At 33.9% G+C, this 14,830-nt stretch overlaps 1 protein-coding gene across 1 annotated transcript; it reads left to right on the forward strand.

The window, feature by feature from the left end:
- The first annotated feature begins 1,000 nt into the window (after window positions 1-1,000).
- Window positions 1,001-5,495, forward strand: LOC18433300 (glucan endo-1,3-beta-glucosidase-like). Its single transcript, XM_020666547.2, has 2 exons — window positions 1,001-1,175; window positions 4,175-5,495. Exons 1-2 carry the CDS (start codon window positions 1,091-1,093, stop codon window positions 5,122-5,124), a joined length of 1,035 nt encoding a protein of 344 aa, XP_020522206.2. The 5' UTR covers window positions 1,001-1,090; the 3' UTR covers window positions 5,125-5,495.
- Window positions 5,496-14,830: the final 9,335 nt, after the last annotated feature.

Genomic DNA, 14,830 nt, shown 5'->3' on the forward strand with positions numbered 1-14,830 from the left:
TGGCCGAGCTGAGTGACTTAGCTAAGTCCGAGTGGACTTGGGCGAGTTCATGCACAACCCAAAGAAAGGCAAAAATAAAAAGTAAAAAATTCAAAGTAGTTAAAAACAAGAAGATGATAGAGATAGTAGAAATCATTTGAGGCCTAAAACTATGAAAACCTGTAAAAAAAGATGGTGATTAAGAATTTCCTTGACAATGCTCATGACCAATAAAATCGTATAGAGAGAGAGAGGTTCAAAAGCGCGTAAGAGAGCGGAAAACAAAGAAAAACCAGGAAATATAGTTAATGGTGGAGACTTAATGGTGAAGATAGATATATTCAATTGACTAGGCATGCTTTTGAGTCGAGCACGAGTCCACTTAAGCGCGTGACTATGAGGTAAGAATACTTGATGAGCGCGCATACTATGCTCCTACGGTAGCATGGTGTATGGTACTCCCTCTGTCCGAAAACTTATTTGGGAGGATTTTTTTCAATCCGAATCACTAAATAATCATTAGATAATTATTTTTAAAATAAAAAATATTAAAATTTGAGTTTCTTAACACTTAGATTTTTTTTTTTTTTAACAAGATTATGAGCTTTTATTGATAATCATAAAAAGAAACATTACAGTTACTACCGAAGAGAATCATTAATTAAATTGGATGGTCTATACTAAATCTTGCGACATTTTCAAGTATATGGATGGTGCAGTTAGGAAATTCTTTTTTACTAAGGTTGGTCTATAAGTTGAAGATGTTGCATCTCCAAATTTGGGGTCTAACTTGAAGAGGTTACATCTCCAAAATTTATGGTCTGTTCAAACTAGATTAGGTTTTATCCGACGAAGTAAATGGGCAATGTACGTCTGCAGGAGTATAATATCTTTTAGCATAAGTACAATAAACCCATAAGTATCTTGTGGCAAAGGCTCAGTAATGGACTTGAGATATTATTTGATATCGTTTAATGGGAGACTCTTGACAATAAAAAAGTTTGCCCGCATTACACGGCCTATCCACTATAAATAATTGGGTTTATGATCATTTTTTCACAAAAGAAACTGAAAATATTTCATAGTTACAGGGAATTCTCTTTTTTAATACATGGCTTCTTCATGGGACTACTGGTTTTCCCTATGGTGTACTGTGGCTAACGTTGGTCTTCTCATGGTTCATCTACAAAACGCAGGTGAGAAATATTGTGCCTTATTATTGGAAAAGTGCTTGGTGAGTCAGCCGACTCACCTGTAAATATGCAGCCCATTCAAAATGCATCGATCCGTGATTATGAATTTGGAATTTTAAATTTTAAAAATCAAAATGATATTTTTTTAATATTTTGTCCGTTTTGAGTAGAGTAGAGGCATTCTTCTTTGACATCCATCTCTAATATGGACGTATGATATATGAGGAGTTGCACATGTTTTTGTGAGTCGTCCGAGTCACCAAAAACCCTGTCCTATTTAATTATCACTTTTGGTGAAGGTCGTTCTGATGTTTAAAGTACTTTTCTAATGGAGAGTTGTTTCATAGGGGGCTGGACCGTATTTCTATAATATGCGATCCAGAGGTATAAAGCATCCATCGTAGAGATGGAATAGGTGGTCCATCTAAAAACATGTGTAACTAACCTTCCAAAATATTTATAATTTTTATTTAAAAAAATGATGTAAATATTCATTTTAGTTTTCGTTATTAGCAAAATACTAAATACTTTATGTTATTAGTGATATGTCCGTTTTTAAGATTCCATAACAATTTATTTTTTTAAAAAAGATAAAACTACCTTTTTTTGGTTTTTCAAAAATTGAAATCACGTAAATTTCGATTTTTGAAAAACCGAAAATTTAAAATTTTCAATTCATGAAGAACCGAAATTTTTTTTGTCGGTACTCTGTGCATTCTCTCTCTACCTCTCTTTCTCTATATTACACAGGGAGTTTTTCTCTCTCTTATGGATCATCGAGATTCTTATCTATATTTGGTTGAAAGCATTCGCCAATTACCCTCTCAGGTAATATTTTACGCCATGATCAGATAACAGAGATTTCATAAACTTTGAAAGTTGACTCTCCTATGCTCATCACGCCTAAATTTTATACTTTCTTTTTCTCTCTCTCATCATGCCCAAATTTTATATTCTTTTCTCTCCCCTCTTGCTATTTTCGACTCTCTTCTGTCCTACTCTCTTTCATTGGGAAACTCATCAAAACCCAACTTCACATGAGGACAGAAAAAAGTAAGGTCACTACCATACATACCTTCGGTTCCTTAAGTTAAGTAATTCATGGCCTTTCTTTGCAAAACCCATTGCCATCCATCTAGAACTTGATTGGTGGCCAAAGAATCACTCAGCAAGAAACCCACCACTACAAAGGATGAATAGAGAAATAAAGTAAAAGGAATCCCAACAAAATCTTTCAGTTTCTCTAGAAATCTCGAATTTGAAAGCAACTTACTTTTGTTTTCAAAAGAAATAGCGTAGATATCATCAGAGCATAGAAAAACCTCTTCGAAGTGAGAAAAAAAAAAGGGTAAGAAGAAGAGAGAGAAACCCTCAATATATGCACATTTTTGAAGAGTACAACCAAAAGTATCTTCTTTATGTTCACGTTATGTGGAGTTTTAGAAAGACATGGGTAGAATGATCCCATTTTTGTGTATTTTCTCTCTCTAGACTCCGGTTTTTTTTTTTTTTACCTTCTTCTCTGTGGGTAATGATAAGAGGAAGAGGGATTGCTAATGAGGAGATAGGGGGTGGAGCGACAGGGATAAATCTTCATCTCTTTGGTCCAAGAGTCTAATAATGGTATAGAGGGAGAGATGGAAGTTATGGCTTTGAATCTTCCTTGTCCTCATATTCTTTGGGCCTTGTTCGGAATCCCCGTGTAATGTAAAGAGAGAGAGGTTGAGAGAGAATACTCAGAGGACTCACAAGAGAGAGAAATAAAATTTCGGTTTTTGAAGAATTGAAAATTAAATTTTAAATTTTTGGTTCGTCAAAAACTAAAATTTGTTTGATTTCAGTTTTTGAAAAACAGAAAAGAGGCAGTTTCGTCTTTTTTTTAAAAAAAATTGTTATGAATTACATAAGACAAACATATCAGTAATAACGAAAAGTATTCGGTATTTTGGTTATAACGGAAACTAAAATAAATATTTATGTAATTTTCACTTTCTATTTTTCATATTCATAATCTCCATATTAAAGATTATATACTCTCTAAAAAATAGGATCAAATTAAAAAATATATTTATTGCCAAGCCCGCATTTCTACTATATGCGGGCTGGCCGCATAGAAACTGTGTCCTTTTCTAATATATGTATGAGCAAATATTTTATTTATTTTTTTATTCCTCCTTGTACAATTTTGAATTTTAGGGCTCTCACCTATGTAAGTTGGTGAATAAGGGTGGTTATTGAAATGGTTAATAAGCAAAGGTGGATTGTAGTAGGATTATTACCCTACACAACGTCCAACATAACATTGTATAAAGTTCTTAGGAAGCTCATGATCAAATAGAGTTTCAAAATGCTCCTCTCTCTCTCTCTCTCTCTCTCTCTCTCTCTCTCTCTCTTCTTTATGATTAGAGAAACGCATTAATATGGGGCTAGTTTGGATGGTCTCAGTTACTATATCCATGAGTGGTTTAATCATCAATAAGTGAAAGCTAGTTTTTGCTATTCCTATTGTTAATATGTAACAGAAGTTCCTGGTTTCACAAAAACTTATTGAAGAGAGAATGGAAGTGTACAAGGAGAAAATGTAAAAAAAAAAAAAAAAAAAGGAGTCAAATAAAAGATACAAGAAGGAAGAAATTCTTGTTAACACCCAAATTCTTGTTGAAGAAATTCTTTGTTCAATAGATTCTTGTTAACACACACTAAAAAATTAAAAATCAAACGTTCCTGGTTTCAAGTAAAAGAGAGAGAAAAGAATACCACAAATTTGAAGAAGATGAACCTCAATGAAAACTAGGAGAGTAAGACCAGGAAAGAGTGGTCAGTTCCTTGGCACTCTTTTCATTCATGAGTTTTTGAGTCTCCAAGTTTAAAAGTTCTCACGGCTAGTTTAAGTCATTAGTTTTGAATCTTTGATGCAATGGTACAATGTTCGATCGAGTTGTGAAACAACAGTTGTGATTTTCGTTTCATCTATGTTTCTGATCTCCTTACTTGTACGGCAGGGGCGCAGTCACCACCGGTGGGTGTCTGTTATGGGATGTTGGGCGACAACCTTCCGGCCCCTAATGAAGTGGTGGCCCTCTACAAATCCAAGGGTATAGGGAAAATGAGATTGTATTACCCTCTAGCTGCTGCATCTGATGCACTGCGAGGGTCTGATATTCAGGTCATCCTCGACCTTCCCAGAGAAAACCTTGGGCAGGCAGCCTCGGATCCTACATTTGCTGCCAATTGGGTCAGGGACAACATCCAGGCATACCTCCCAGATGTCAATTTTCGGTACATTGCGGTAGGCAACGAGGTCATCCCCGGAGAGAATGCCGGTAATGTCCTGCCTGCAATGCAAAACATATACAATGCAGTGAGCTCTGCAGGATTACAGGACGGGATCAAGGTCTCGACATCGGTCTCAACGGGAGTGCTGGGTGTATCATATCCTCCCTCTGAAGGTTCCTTCTCGCAGGAAGCATCATCAACCATGGGGCCCATCCTTGACTTTCTCTCGAAAACAAGGGCGCCACTACTAGTGAATGTATACCCCTATATGAGCTACAGAGACAACCCTTCGGACATAAGATTGGACTACGCGCTGTTTACCGCCCCTTCAGATGTGGTGCAGGATGGGCAAAACAATTATCGCCACCTCTTTGATGCCATTGTAGACTCTGTCTATTTTGCCATGGAGAAGGCAGGGAGTGGTGGGGTGCCAATTGTGGTCAGTGAGAGTGGCTGGCCTTCGGATGGTGGATTTGCAGCAACAAAGGAGAATGCACAAACCTATAACTCTAACTTGGTGCGACATGCGGCACAAGGGACACCGAAGAGGCCGGGGCCTTTGGAAACCTACGTGTTTGCAATGTTCAATGAGAACAAGAAGGACGCTGGGATTGAGCAAAACTTTGGACTCTTCTATCCAAACCAAAAGCCAGTTTATGAGGTGAACTTCACATAGAGACTGAAGAAGGACCAAACATGGGGGTTATCACATTTTATTATCAATAAGAGCCAATGAATCAAAATCTCTCGTTTCCCTTTTATGTAATGTAGGAATTGTAGTTTTTGCCCACTTATGTGATGGATTCTTTATGTAATGGAGGTAAAGGCGGTAGCGGGCTGAGCTTGGGCCTTGTCAGGATTGGCTGGAGTCCAATTAGGTAAGCTGGCTAAGTAGGCTAGGTCATCATCATACTGAGTTAGACCATATAATGTCAGTTTGGCCAATTCGGCCAAGTCTTGAATGGTTTCTCTCATTTACTCTAAGTATTGTTTAATTATGCTTAACTGTTATGTTTAATATGAAATAATAGTCAAAGTTTACTATTATTGAATGGTCATCATCAGACTGAGTTAGACCACACGCATCATCAGACTGAGCTAGACCATATAATGTCATTTTGGCCAATTCGGCTAAGTCTTGAATGGTTTCTCTCATTTACTGTAAGTCTTGTTTAATTTATGCTTAATTGTTATGTTTAATATGAAATAATAGTCAAATTTACTTGGTTACAATGTTTACAATGTTGAAAATCACACTAATCCCATAAAAAGGAAATACATTTATATCATCTCTAGGGTCAAAATGACTGAGGTTACAAAATGATCAAGTTTCGGATCTATTGGAGGCTCGAAGTCGCTAGAGTACTAGAATCTGGTGAAAAGTCGTCTTGGCACTATTTTGTTATTTTGGGGTACAAACCCTTTCAATCAACAAAAATTGGGTTAAGATGACCAAAGGTAGGCAATAATGAAGAAACTGTGCCATAAAGATCGAGTTATAGGCCCATCAAAAGCCAAAGACACCCGCACCTTGGTCAAATTTTGAGTATGAATAACCACCGAGCTATTGTTTGCTGAGCCACAGCTTTGTAATCAACCTTGAAACAATTGGAGTAAAGTTTTCAAGCCATTCCTGAGCTTAAAATCATGAGAGCGTTATCAAAGTGTTGAAGAGTCGAGAACTCTCCCAAAATTATCAATTTTACGGTTTACATATTCGAAGTTTGTGTTTATGATGAAAAAGATCAAAGTATGTATAAAAGTCTTTGATTGCAGTAGAATACTACAGACTAAAGGCCTTAAGTCTGACTTCTGACCCTCAAATCCATGGTCTTTGTGTTCAAGCATTAGAGAACTCAGTGAAATTTATGCCTCATAACTGTTGGACTTCGGCATAATTTATTGTTAGAAAGTATATGTGTTTCATATGTCTATGCTGAAACATGATACACATGCACATGGCACGAATGACCCTGCAAATTTTAGAAAAAGATTAGCCATACAAGAGCCAAAGCAGTGCAACTTCTCTTGAGGAAAAGATTAACCATGCAAGAGCCAAAGCAGAGCAACTGCTCCTGACCGCGGTCAAAATGGACATGAAAACTGGCCTTTGATGAATGGGTAACTTCGAAAAGGATGCATATGTATCCTCTATGACCTAAATGCCTTCTCGGATAGGTCTTGAGATATATGTAACACTTATAAGAAGTTTTTAGCTGAATAAATACACAATTTTAGTGGGATCCAACTTTTGGAATTCTTGTTTCCACATTTAAGAGGGTTTCTTAAATCCTAACAAGGGTCTTGGGTGGTTGGTCTATATCCCATTACACGTCCCATAATCAAATAAGTCTTACTCTATCTACACCCCTTATGGTGGCTCGTATAAAAGGTGATTGTTGGGTGGTTTTTTGCGAACAAAACAATCATGAGTAGAGAAGATGTGCAAGAGAGGGAGAGATTGGTTACCATGGCCCTTGTCAAATTCAAGACATTAAATCGGTAAATCAGAAAAGGAATTAACTCTAGAAGGGGTCAGCCATTAAGAAAGAACCATATCATAAAGGATAGTGAACCATAAATCGAACTTGCAGTGGTTAGGATAGGTATAACATAGTTTAGCCATCGTAAATTTATTGAAGTGCTATCAGAAGTATTCAAAGTCTCTCGCAATTGACATGGAGACTTACTGAAATTCTAGAGCTGTATTAGAAAATATTTTGGATGATCAAAGAGTGTATTGTCCCAGATCAAGTAATTTGCACTGCTAAGTCAGAAAAAGCCTCATTTAACCACAAACAATTTTTGCATGTACTCATTTTGTTTCCAAATGCACTATAAATTCGCTCGAGGGTGAACCAGAATCTTGTATCATATTCCATCTACTAGGAGTAAAGCCCGATCTCAATATACACAACACTTAAAAAAGCATACCGGCAGTTTGAATCGTGAAAGGTAGCTTGCTTGCTTCTCGTGGGCCCCCATAATTCGGGAAGATTACGTACAGATCATCTTTGGGCTCATGTAATATGGGTTGGTCCAAAAATTTAGAAATATCATGCCCATCCTCTCCCCCCCAAAAAAATGAAAAAAACAACCCAAAAAAAAGAAGAGTGCAAAAACTGCTTCTGTGAATTTGCCCAATGTGAAGGGTCTTCTAATTCAGTCTTACGAATTTTAGTTAAAGCCCTGAACATCAATGTTGATCTGCGGTACGGTGCTGGCTTTGGAAGCCTACCTAAGGTGGTCCACAAAATCATTCACAAAATTCAATCGATTGTCTGGGGCTTGAGGACTATTCCCTCTTCTAAAATTTGCGATCGCATGAAAACATTACGTATTGCGATGACCGTCCTTGATCCACTTACATCTAGAACTCTAAAACCAATATAATTCTTCTGAAACCAATATAATTCTTACTTTTTCATCCACTCGTCAAGTTCTGCCTTCAGGTCAGAGTGTAACTGAGCTTGTTCTTACGAAAACAATTTTGTTCCCATTCTGTTATTTTTAAACTCCAAAAGGATATGGATAAAAGAAGTAAGAAAGGATACGAGGACTTGTCACCTTACTGAGGGTATAGTCCATGATAGCACAAGCATCCATTTGTGCAAAATGCACCATCAAGCGCCCTTGCGAGTGCAAAATGCGCCATCAAGTGCCCTTGCGCTTACACCCTCCCACACGCACTCGTATGCGCTTTGTATGCTTTGCGTGCCCAACAGATGCAATATCATTTTCACCTTTGTTCTAAGAGTATAAGGCATGATAATGGCCACACTTGCTTTCTTTTTCATGTGGGACTAAAAAAGCACACATTTTGCTCTCTACAAAATAAAACTTAAGAAAAACACACAATACTATGTTATTTTGAAAAGCAAAAAGTTTATATAAGGATGCAATCTTATAATGTAGAACTACGGATGCACCTCAAAAATCCATCGGAAAAGGTAGTTTTAATGTTGAAAAACCTTTTGATTGGTCATCTTGACATCGAGATGTATGACCATAAAAAATAAAAAGATTTTAAGTCTCAGAAATAATGCATTTTCTAACATATTATCTATACCGTCTATTTTCAAGATTTTCATATTTATAGATCTACTTGATTTTAACCATTTTTGAAATTTAAAATTTTATAATTAGGTATAAAAATAAATTTTGAGATAATCCTAAGGACATTTTACTTCAAAATTATATACCATGATAAAATTTGAAGGTGCACCTTACCTCTATAGCTACGGATGCATCTTAATGCCAACTGCACCCTTTTGAAAAATACATACAAGTATTTTTTAAAAAAAAGAGAAATGCAAAAATTTCTTCCACTATTTCAAAATAACATAAAAAAACATAAGTAAGCATACTATTTACATACTACAAAAGTATCATTCAATTGAACAATCACTTTGAGTATACACTACAAAGCCCATCAAGTACCATGGTAGCATGTAGCTTTGAATTAGGTTGCTTATTTAAAAGACCAGTAGTATAACTCACAAATAATATCAATTATGGTGTCTTTTAGCTGCCAGGCATATTTTGGGTCTTTTTTTTATTTTTCAATTTCATTAATGCTCTACAGACTCATCCCTTAAGGAAACAACCTCACTTCCACATTTATATAAGTATGTCCATCAAGAGTGCCCCAGTGTATAAAACACTCTTACTTATAAATAGTTTATAAACAACATGAATAGTATAACTTAACTACTAATATACAACTCATCACTAGACTTATCTAATGTATGGATTTCTTTAGAATGAGTGCTTACAATATATTGACGTCTAGTGACAAAACTATTCATACATACAACTTATTTTGAACATGTTGACCTTGAAATTTGAGGTTACAAAAGACTAGATTGAGTCCCATTGTAGATGATTACTCAATGGACTCTAACCTCGTTCTTTTTAACGTCTTACTAGTTTCATCCCTCGCAAGGTCTTTTATTTAAGGATCATCAAAATTTCCCTTTGATCTTACATATTCTATGCACTCCATCTCCAATTAATAGTTAATAGACTTATGCCTTTAGGCAATATGTGGATTTTTCATTATATATATTATTACAAGCACTCGCAGTAGTAGCTTGATTATCATAATATATTGTAATCGCAGGTATCGGTTTTGGCCATATAAAAATATCATTTAACAAATTCTTTAACCATTCTGCCTCTTTTCTAGCAAAGTTTAAAGCAATAATTTCGGACTCTATAATAGAGTGTGAGATACATGTTTGTTGATTTGACTCCTATAATATCACACCACCTACTAGTGTAAAATCCATTCAGAAGCTGATAGTGAATCTTGAATTTTTTTATTCCAAGTAGCATCACTATACCCTTCCAATACTCCAAAAAAACCCAAAAAAGTGTATGCCACATTTGGCAATTTCTTATAGGTATATTAATACTCGAAATCAATGGTTTAAAAAAAGGATCGGTGCCCCGGATCGAACACCTCAAAAATCCATCCGAATCGGTGAATAGACGATCCGGATCGGGAATCAGCCGAATAGGTCAGATTAAGCCTTAAAAAAATCCAAAAATATTATTTAAAATGATTATAAACATTGTTTTTTAGGAATCCAATAAGAAATGAGGGTACTACATTAATAACTTTAATTTTTTTCATCAATATCTTATAACATCATCTATTTTTTTTAAAAAAAAATTTACAACTATAATAAAAATCAATGATTTAAAAATCGTCGAGTCGAACTGGACTCGCTCGGTTCGACTCGGGAATCGGCACAAGCCATGCAGGTTCCAGCACAAAATCGGGAACCGCCAGGTTCCAGAGCAGAACCATCGGTTCCCTCCAGGTTCTAACGGTTCCCTCCCGATTCTAACCTGTTCCCTCCCGGTTCTAGCCGGTTCCCTCCCCGTTCTAGCCTTCACACGTGTGTACGCATCTCGCGTGCCTCGCACACCACTCACATACGTGTGTACGTGTGACACGAGCCGTACACACTCCCACACGTGCATCGGTTCAAGCCTCAAAAACACCTTCACACGTGCATACGGGTCACACGTGCGACACACCACCACATGTGACACATGTGTGATACGCACATACACTTACGTGTCACACATGCGACACACACCACTCCCACATGTACCATGCGTGCGATATGCACATGCACGTGTGCATGTGCACTGATGCCCTAGTGTTTCACACTTACATTAATCTTCCAATTACATAGTTATTTATATAGCATATTTGAATACTGATCTTTCGATGTGGGATAATTCCCAAACATCATTAAATGAAAACATAATGTAAATATATGCTATTAATAGGCAATTTTAAACATATATGTTAAGGAGGCATGATGGTTATCACCAATGTCCTTTGTTTTGACATCTCAAGTTTGAATCCCTCTTGGGCCATATAATAGTTATCCCTTCTTGAGCTAATTTTTGTTCCTCCTTGGGCATATAATAAATTAAAGTGTTTTTTCCAAAATTTGTACGTATTTTATTAATTTTTATATTAATAACCAAATCTTTTATTTTATTTATTAATTTTTACATTATAAATCATGTAATGTACTATTTTTCTTACGGTTGTCAACAATACATTTTTAATTAGCGAATATTACAAAATATTTTTAATTTGTTATTATTTATCTAATAAAATAATTATAAAATGTAAACTAATAATTATAATTTCAGTATATAATATTATAATTAGTTAAGTTGTAATAATGTTGGATTATAGTTAGTTAGGTTGTAATAATTTGGGTTTTTTTAGCGGATTAGGGGTTTTCGCGAAAACGAGATTTTAATGGCCATTTTTTCATTGATTTAGTCTATTCTTTATTATAGTCCATGTATAATTATATATTTTATCCATGATAATGCTATGATTTTTTTTTTTATGTGATGCAATTTTAATACTTAAGTTTATATAGGGAAAGAGCATCTCAATATTCACAAATTGATGAAAAAACTGAAAGTTAATAATGTAGTACCCTCATTTCTTATTGGATTCTTAAAAAATAACATTTATAATGAATTTTCATAATTTTTTTGGGATTTTTTTGAAACTTTAATCAGACCGATTTAACCGATTCCCGATCCGAATCGTCGACTCGCCGATCCGGATCTGTTTTTGAGGTGCCCGATCCGGGTCACCGATCCGCTTTTTAAATCATTGATAAAAATAATACATTATATAATTTATAATGTAAATAAATTAATAAAAAAAATACAAGAATTGGTTAGCGATGTATAACTATTAATTATAATATACGTAATAAATAAAGGTGTGACCCTTACAAATAAATAAATCTACAAAAGTATAGAATTTAGAAATGTAAATTTGTAATTATATTATAATAAAATTAGAAAAATAAATAACTATCATACTTGCAATATGGGATAATTGACAAAGCAACTTTAAAATAGATTTTAAAGTTGTTTGGGCTAGTGTTATTTTTTTCTCTTAAAATGTCTCATAAACTAGTAATATTTTTTAATGGTCAATAAATTAGTATTAATATTATTTTTATTGTTCTAATATCCTATGAGCTAGTACTATTTTTTTTCTTTTCTAATAGCTATACACACTTCAACGGTTCTAGATAGAGTTTTGGTGGAGGCGTGAAACCCGCTCATTTGTTAAATAATATGTATACCACATTGTTCAAGTGTGGGAGGAGAAGAAGTCAAAGGGGCAATAAAACAGAGACAAGATGACTTAAAGGAGTTATATTTGCACTTGGGGCAATGATGCGAGGCATTACTGAGGACCTTACCGTGCTGTGCGACGATTTTTTAAATAAAAAAGTCAAACATGCAGCTCTTTTTTCAATAAAAAAAGTCAAAAAACTGTAACCACTCTGATCCCATTTTCTTATTGGATCCGGAGCAGTATCACCGATATCTGATCCGAATCACCCGATTCCGGATCACATCGGCGATTTTTAAAACATTGCTCGAAATATAGAATTTGAATGCTCTCTACCAAGGCAACTTGTATTTCTATTAAATTTGTTCATCGAATGTACAATGTTAGGCTTTGTATTGTTCATTGCATACATTAAACTACCAATTACCTTGACATATTCAATTTGAGATATACGTCTCTCATAATTTTTCATTAACTTAATAAGATGATCTATGGGGGTAGAGACTAGCTTACTACCATTATGCTTAAATTTATGGAGCATTTTCTCAATGTAGTGAGATTGAGTCAATATTAATTCGTTTTCTTTTCTCACTATTTTGATTCCAAGTATCATATCATCCTCTCCTGAGTACTTCATATCAAAATTAGATGAAAGAAATTTCTTAGTTCCTCCACAATTTCCATATTGGGGTCTGACATTAAGATATCATCTACATATAGACATATTATGACACATAAAAAAATTATTTTATTATTGTACAAACAATTTATCAGCCTTATTCTGTTATGTCCATTTGACATCAACACACTGTCACATTTGTTACACCATTTTTTTGATACTTAAAATAAGTCCATAAAGAGATTTAGCTAATTTACAAACTTTGTTCTCATGGCCTGGCATCGCCAACCCTTTAAGTTATTCCATATAGATTTATTCATCTATCATTGTTTAAGAAAATAATTTTTACATCCATTTGTTATATGGCTAAATGGTCAATAGAAGCTATTGCTAAAAGCAATCGTAGAGTAGTAATTCTTGTCACAGTTGCATATGCGTCAAAATAATTCCTTTGGCTACTAATCTTGTGTTGTATTTATTAATAAAACCATCATCATTGTGTTTTTTTTTAAATTCTTTTATAACCTATGGGTTTAGAGCCCGGTGGAAGATCTACCAATTTTCAAGTTCTATTCGCAATTATGGAACCCAATTCACTATTAGTATTGAATTTAATATCTTATTTTGTTTAGCCTCAGCTAGATAAATATAAAAATTTAGTCCAAGTTATAAGATGGATGACCTCTAATTCTTTTACCTCTTATTGGTTCTATTTTCTCATCATCATTATTTTCTACATGTTCGTCATCAACATTTTGATCAATATCATAATTATTTTTACTTGGTCGACTACTTGTTTTATATGGTTTACTTTTACAAGTAATATTTTCAAAAAATCTCAGCATCTCTAGATTTCTACTATTGTATTAGAATTTGGATCCAAATGTCTATATGCTTTACTATTTCGTGAATACCCTAGAAACACACATTTAGTGGTTTGAGGAACTAATTTGTTTCTTTTAGGATTTGGAAGTCTAACATATGCAAGACACCATATTTTAATAAAGTTAAAAAATGATTTTCTATAAAACCAAACTTAGGGGTTTGATCATTAACTTTAATTTGGAATTCTATTCAAAATAAGCATGCATACAATAAAGTCTCACCCTATAAATTTAATGGCAAAAGAAGAAAAAATTAATATAGTATTCACCATTTCTATAAAAGTTCTACTTTTTTTTTCTGCTAATCCATTTTTTTGAGGGGTATAGGGAGCAATCAGTTGATGAATATGTCATTATTTTGACAAAATTTATTTAAATCATTTGATAAATATTCTCCACCTTATCACTTCTTAAAATTTAAATTTTTTTATTAAGTTGATTTTTTACTTCTGCTTTGAAATTTTAAAAATTTTCAAAAACCACATCTTTATGTTTAAGCAAATAAATATAAGCACATTTCAAAAGAGGGTGTGGTTTGTATAGAGCCTAGGCTCTAAACATTCAAATTAGAGCATGCCTTCAAATAATATTTAGAAATGTGGTTTTAATATCAAAAATCTTTGTGATAGCCTTAAAATATATTTTTATATTTATTTATAAATTTTAAAACTTAAAAAATAGTATAGATCGACAGATCTATGAAAACTTGACAATCTTGAAAATTGACAGTCCAAAAATGCATTATAAAATGCACTATTTCCAAAACTTGAAATCTGTTTTTTTCTCATGCCCATGTATCTTGATGTCGAGATGATCAATTTGAATATATTTGTACATCAAAACAACCTCTTCTAGTGAAAATTTTGAGGTAGGCTCAAATTTGATTGTTTAGAGCCTCAGCTCTATATAAACTTTTCCCTTAAAAAAATATCAATAAATTTAATGAAATACCTCTTACCGCCTATAGTTAGAATATTATTTAAATCATATATATTATTTATCTCTCCTAACAATTCAGTATTTTTTTCTACTGTAGGAAATGGTTTTTTAGTTATTTTAGCTTATTTCATACTTTTTCATTAAATAATTCAACATAATTAAAAATCAATAGTAACCTAACTAAGTATATAATAGAAGTTAATATGTTCTAATCTACCATGTCATACATGACAAGAAGTTACAATATAAGCAGAATACTTATTTATTCTATTGTCCAAATCAAACCTAAACATCCCATCGC

Source organism: Amborella trichopoda, chromosome 1 (genome assembly GCF_054954075.1).
Source record: "Amborella trichopoda isolate Santa Cruz 75 chromosome 1, AtrichopodaSantaCruz75HAP2 v2.0, whole genome shotgun sequence".
Classification (NCBI taxonomy): Eukaryota; Viridiplantae; Streptophyta; class Magnoliopsida; order Amborellales; family Amborellaceae; genus Amborella; species Amborella trichopoda.

Coding starts and splice junctions, on each gene's coding strand:
- LOC18433300 (XM_020666547.2), top strand. CDS start 1,091: ATGGCTTCTTCATGGGACTACTGGTTTTCCCTATGGTGTACTGTGGCT. Junction 1,176..4,174: donor GGTTCATCTACAAAACGCAG/GTGAGAAATATT, acceptor CTTGTACGGCAG/GGGCGCAGTCACCACCGGTG.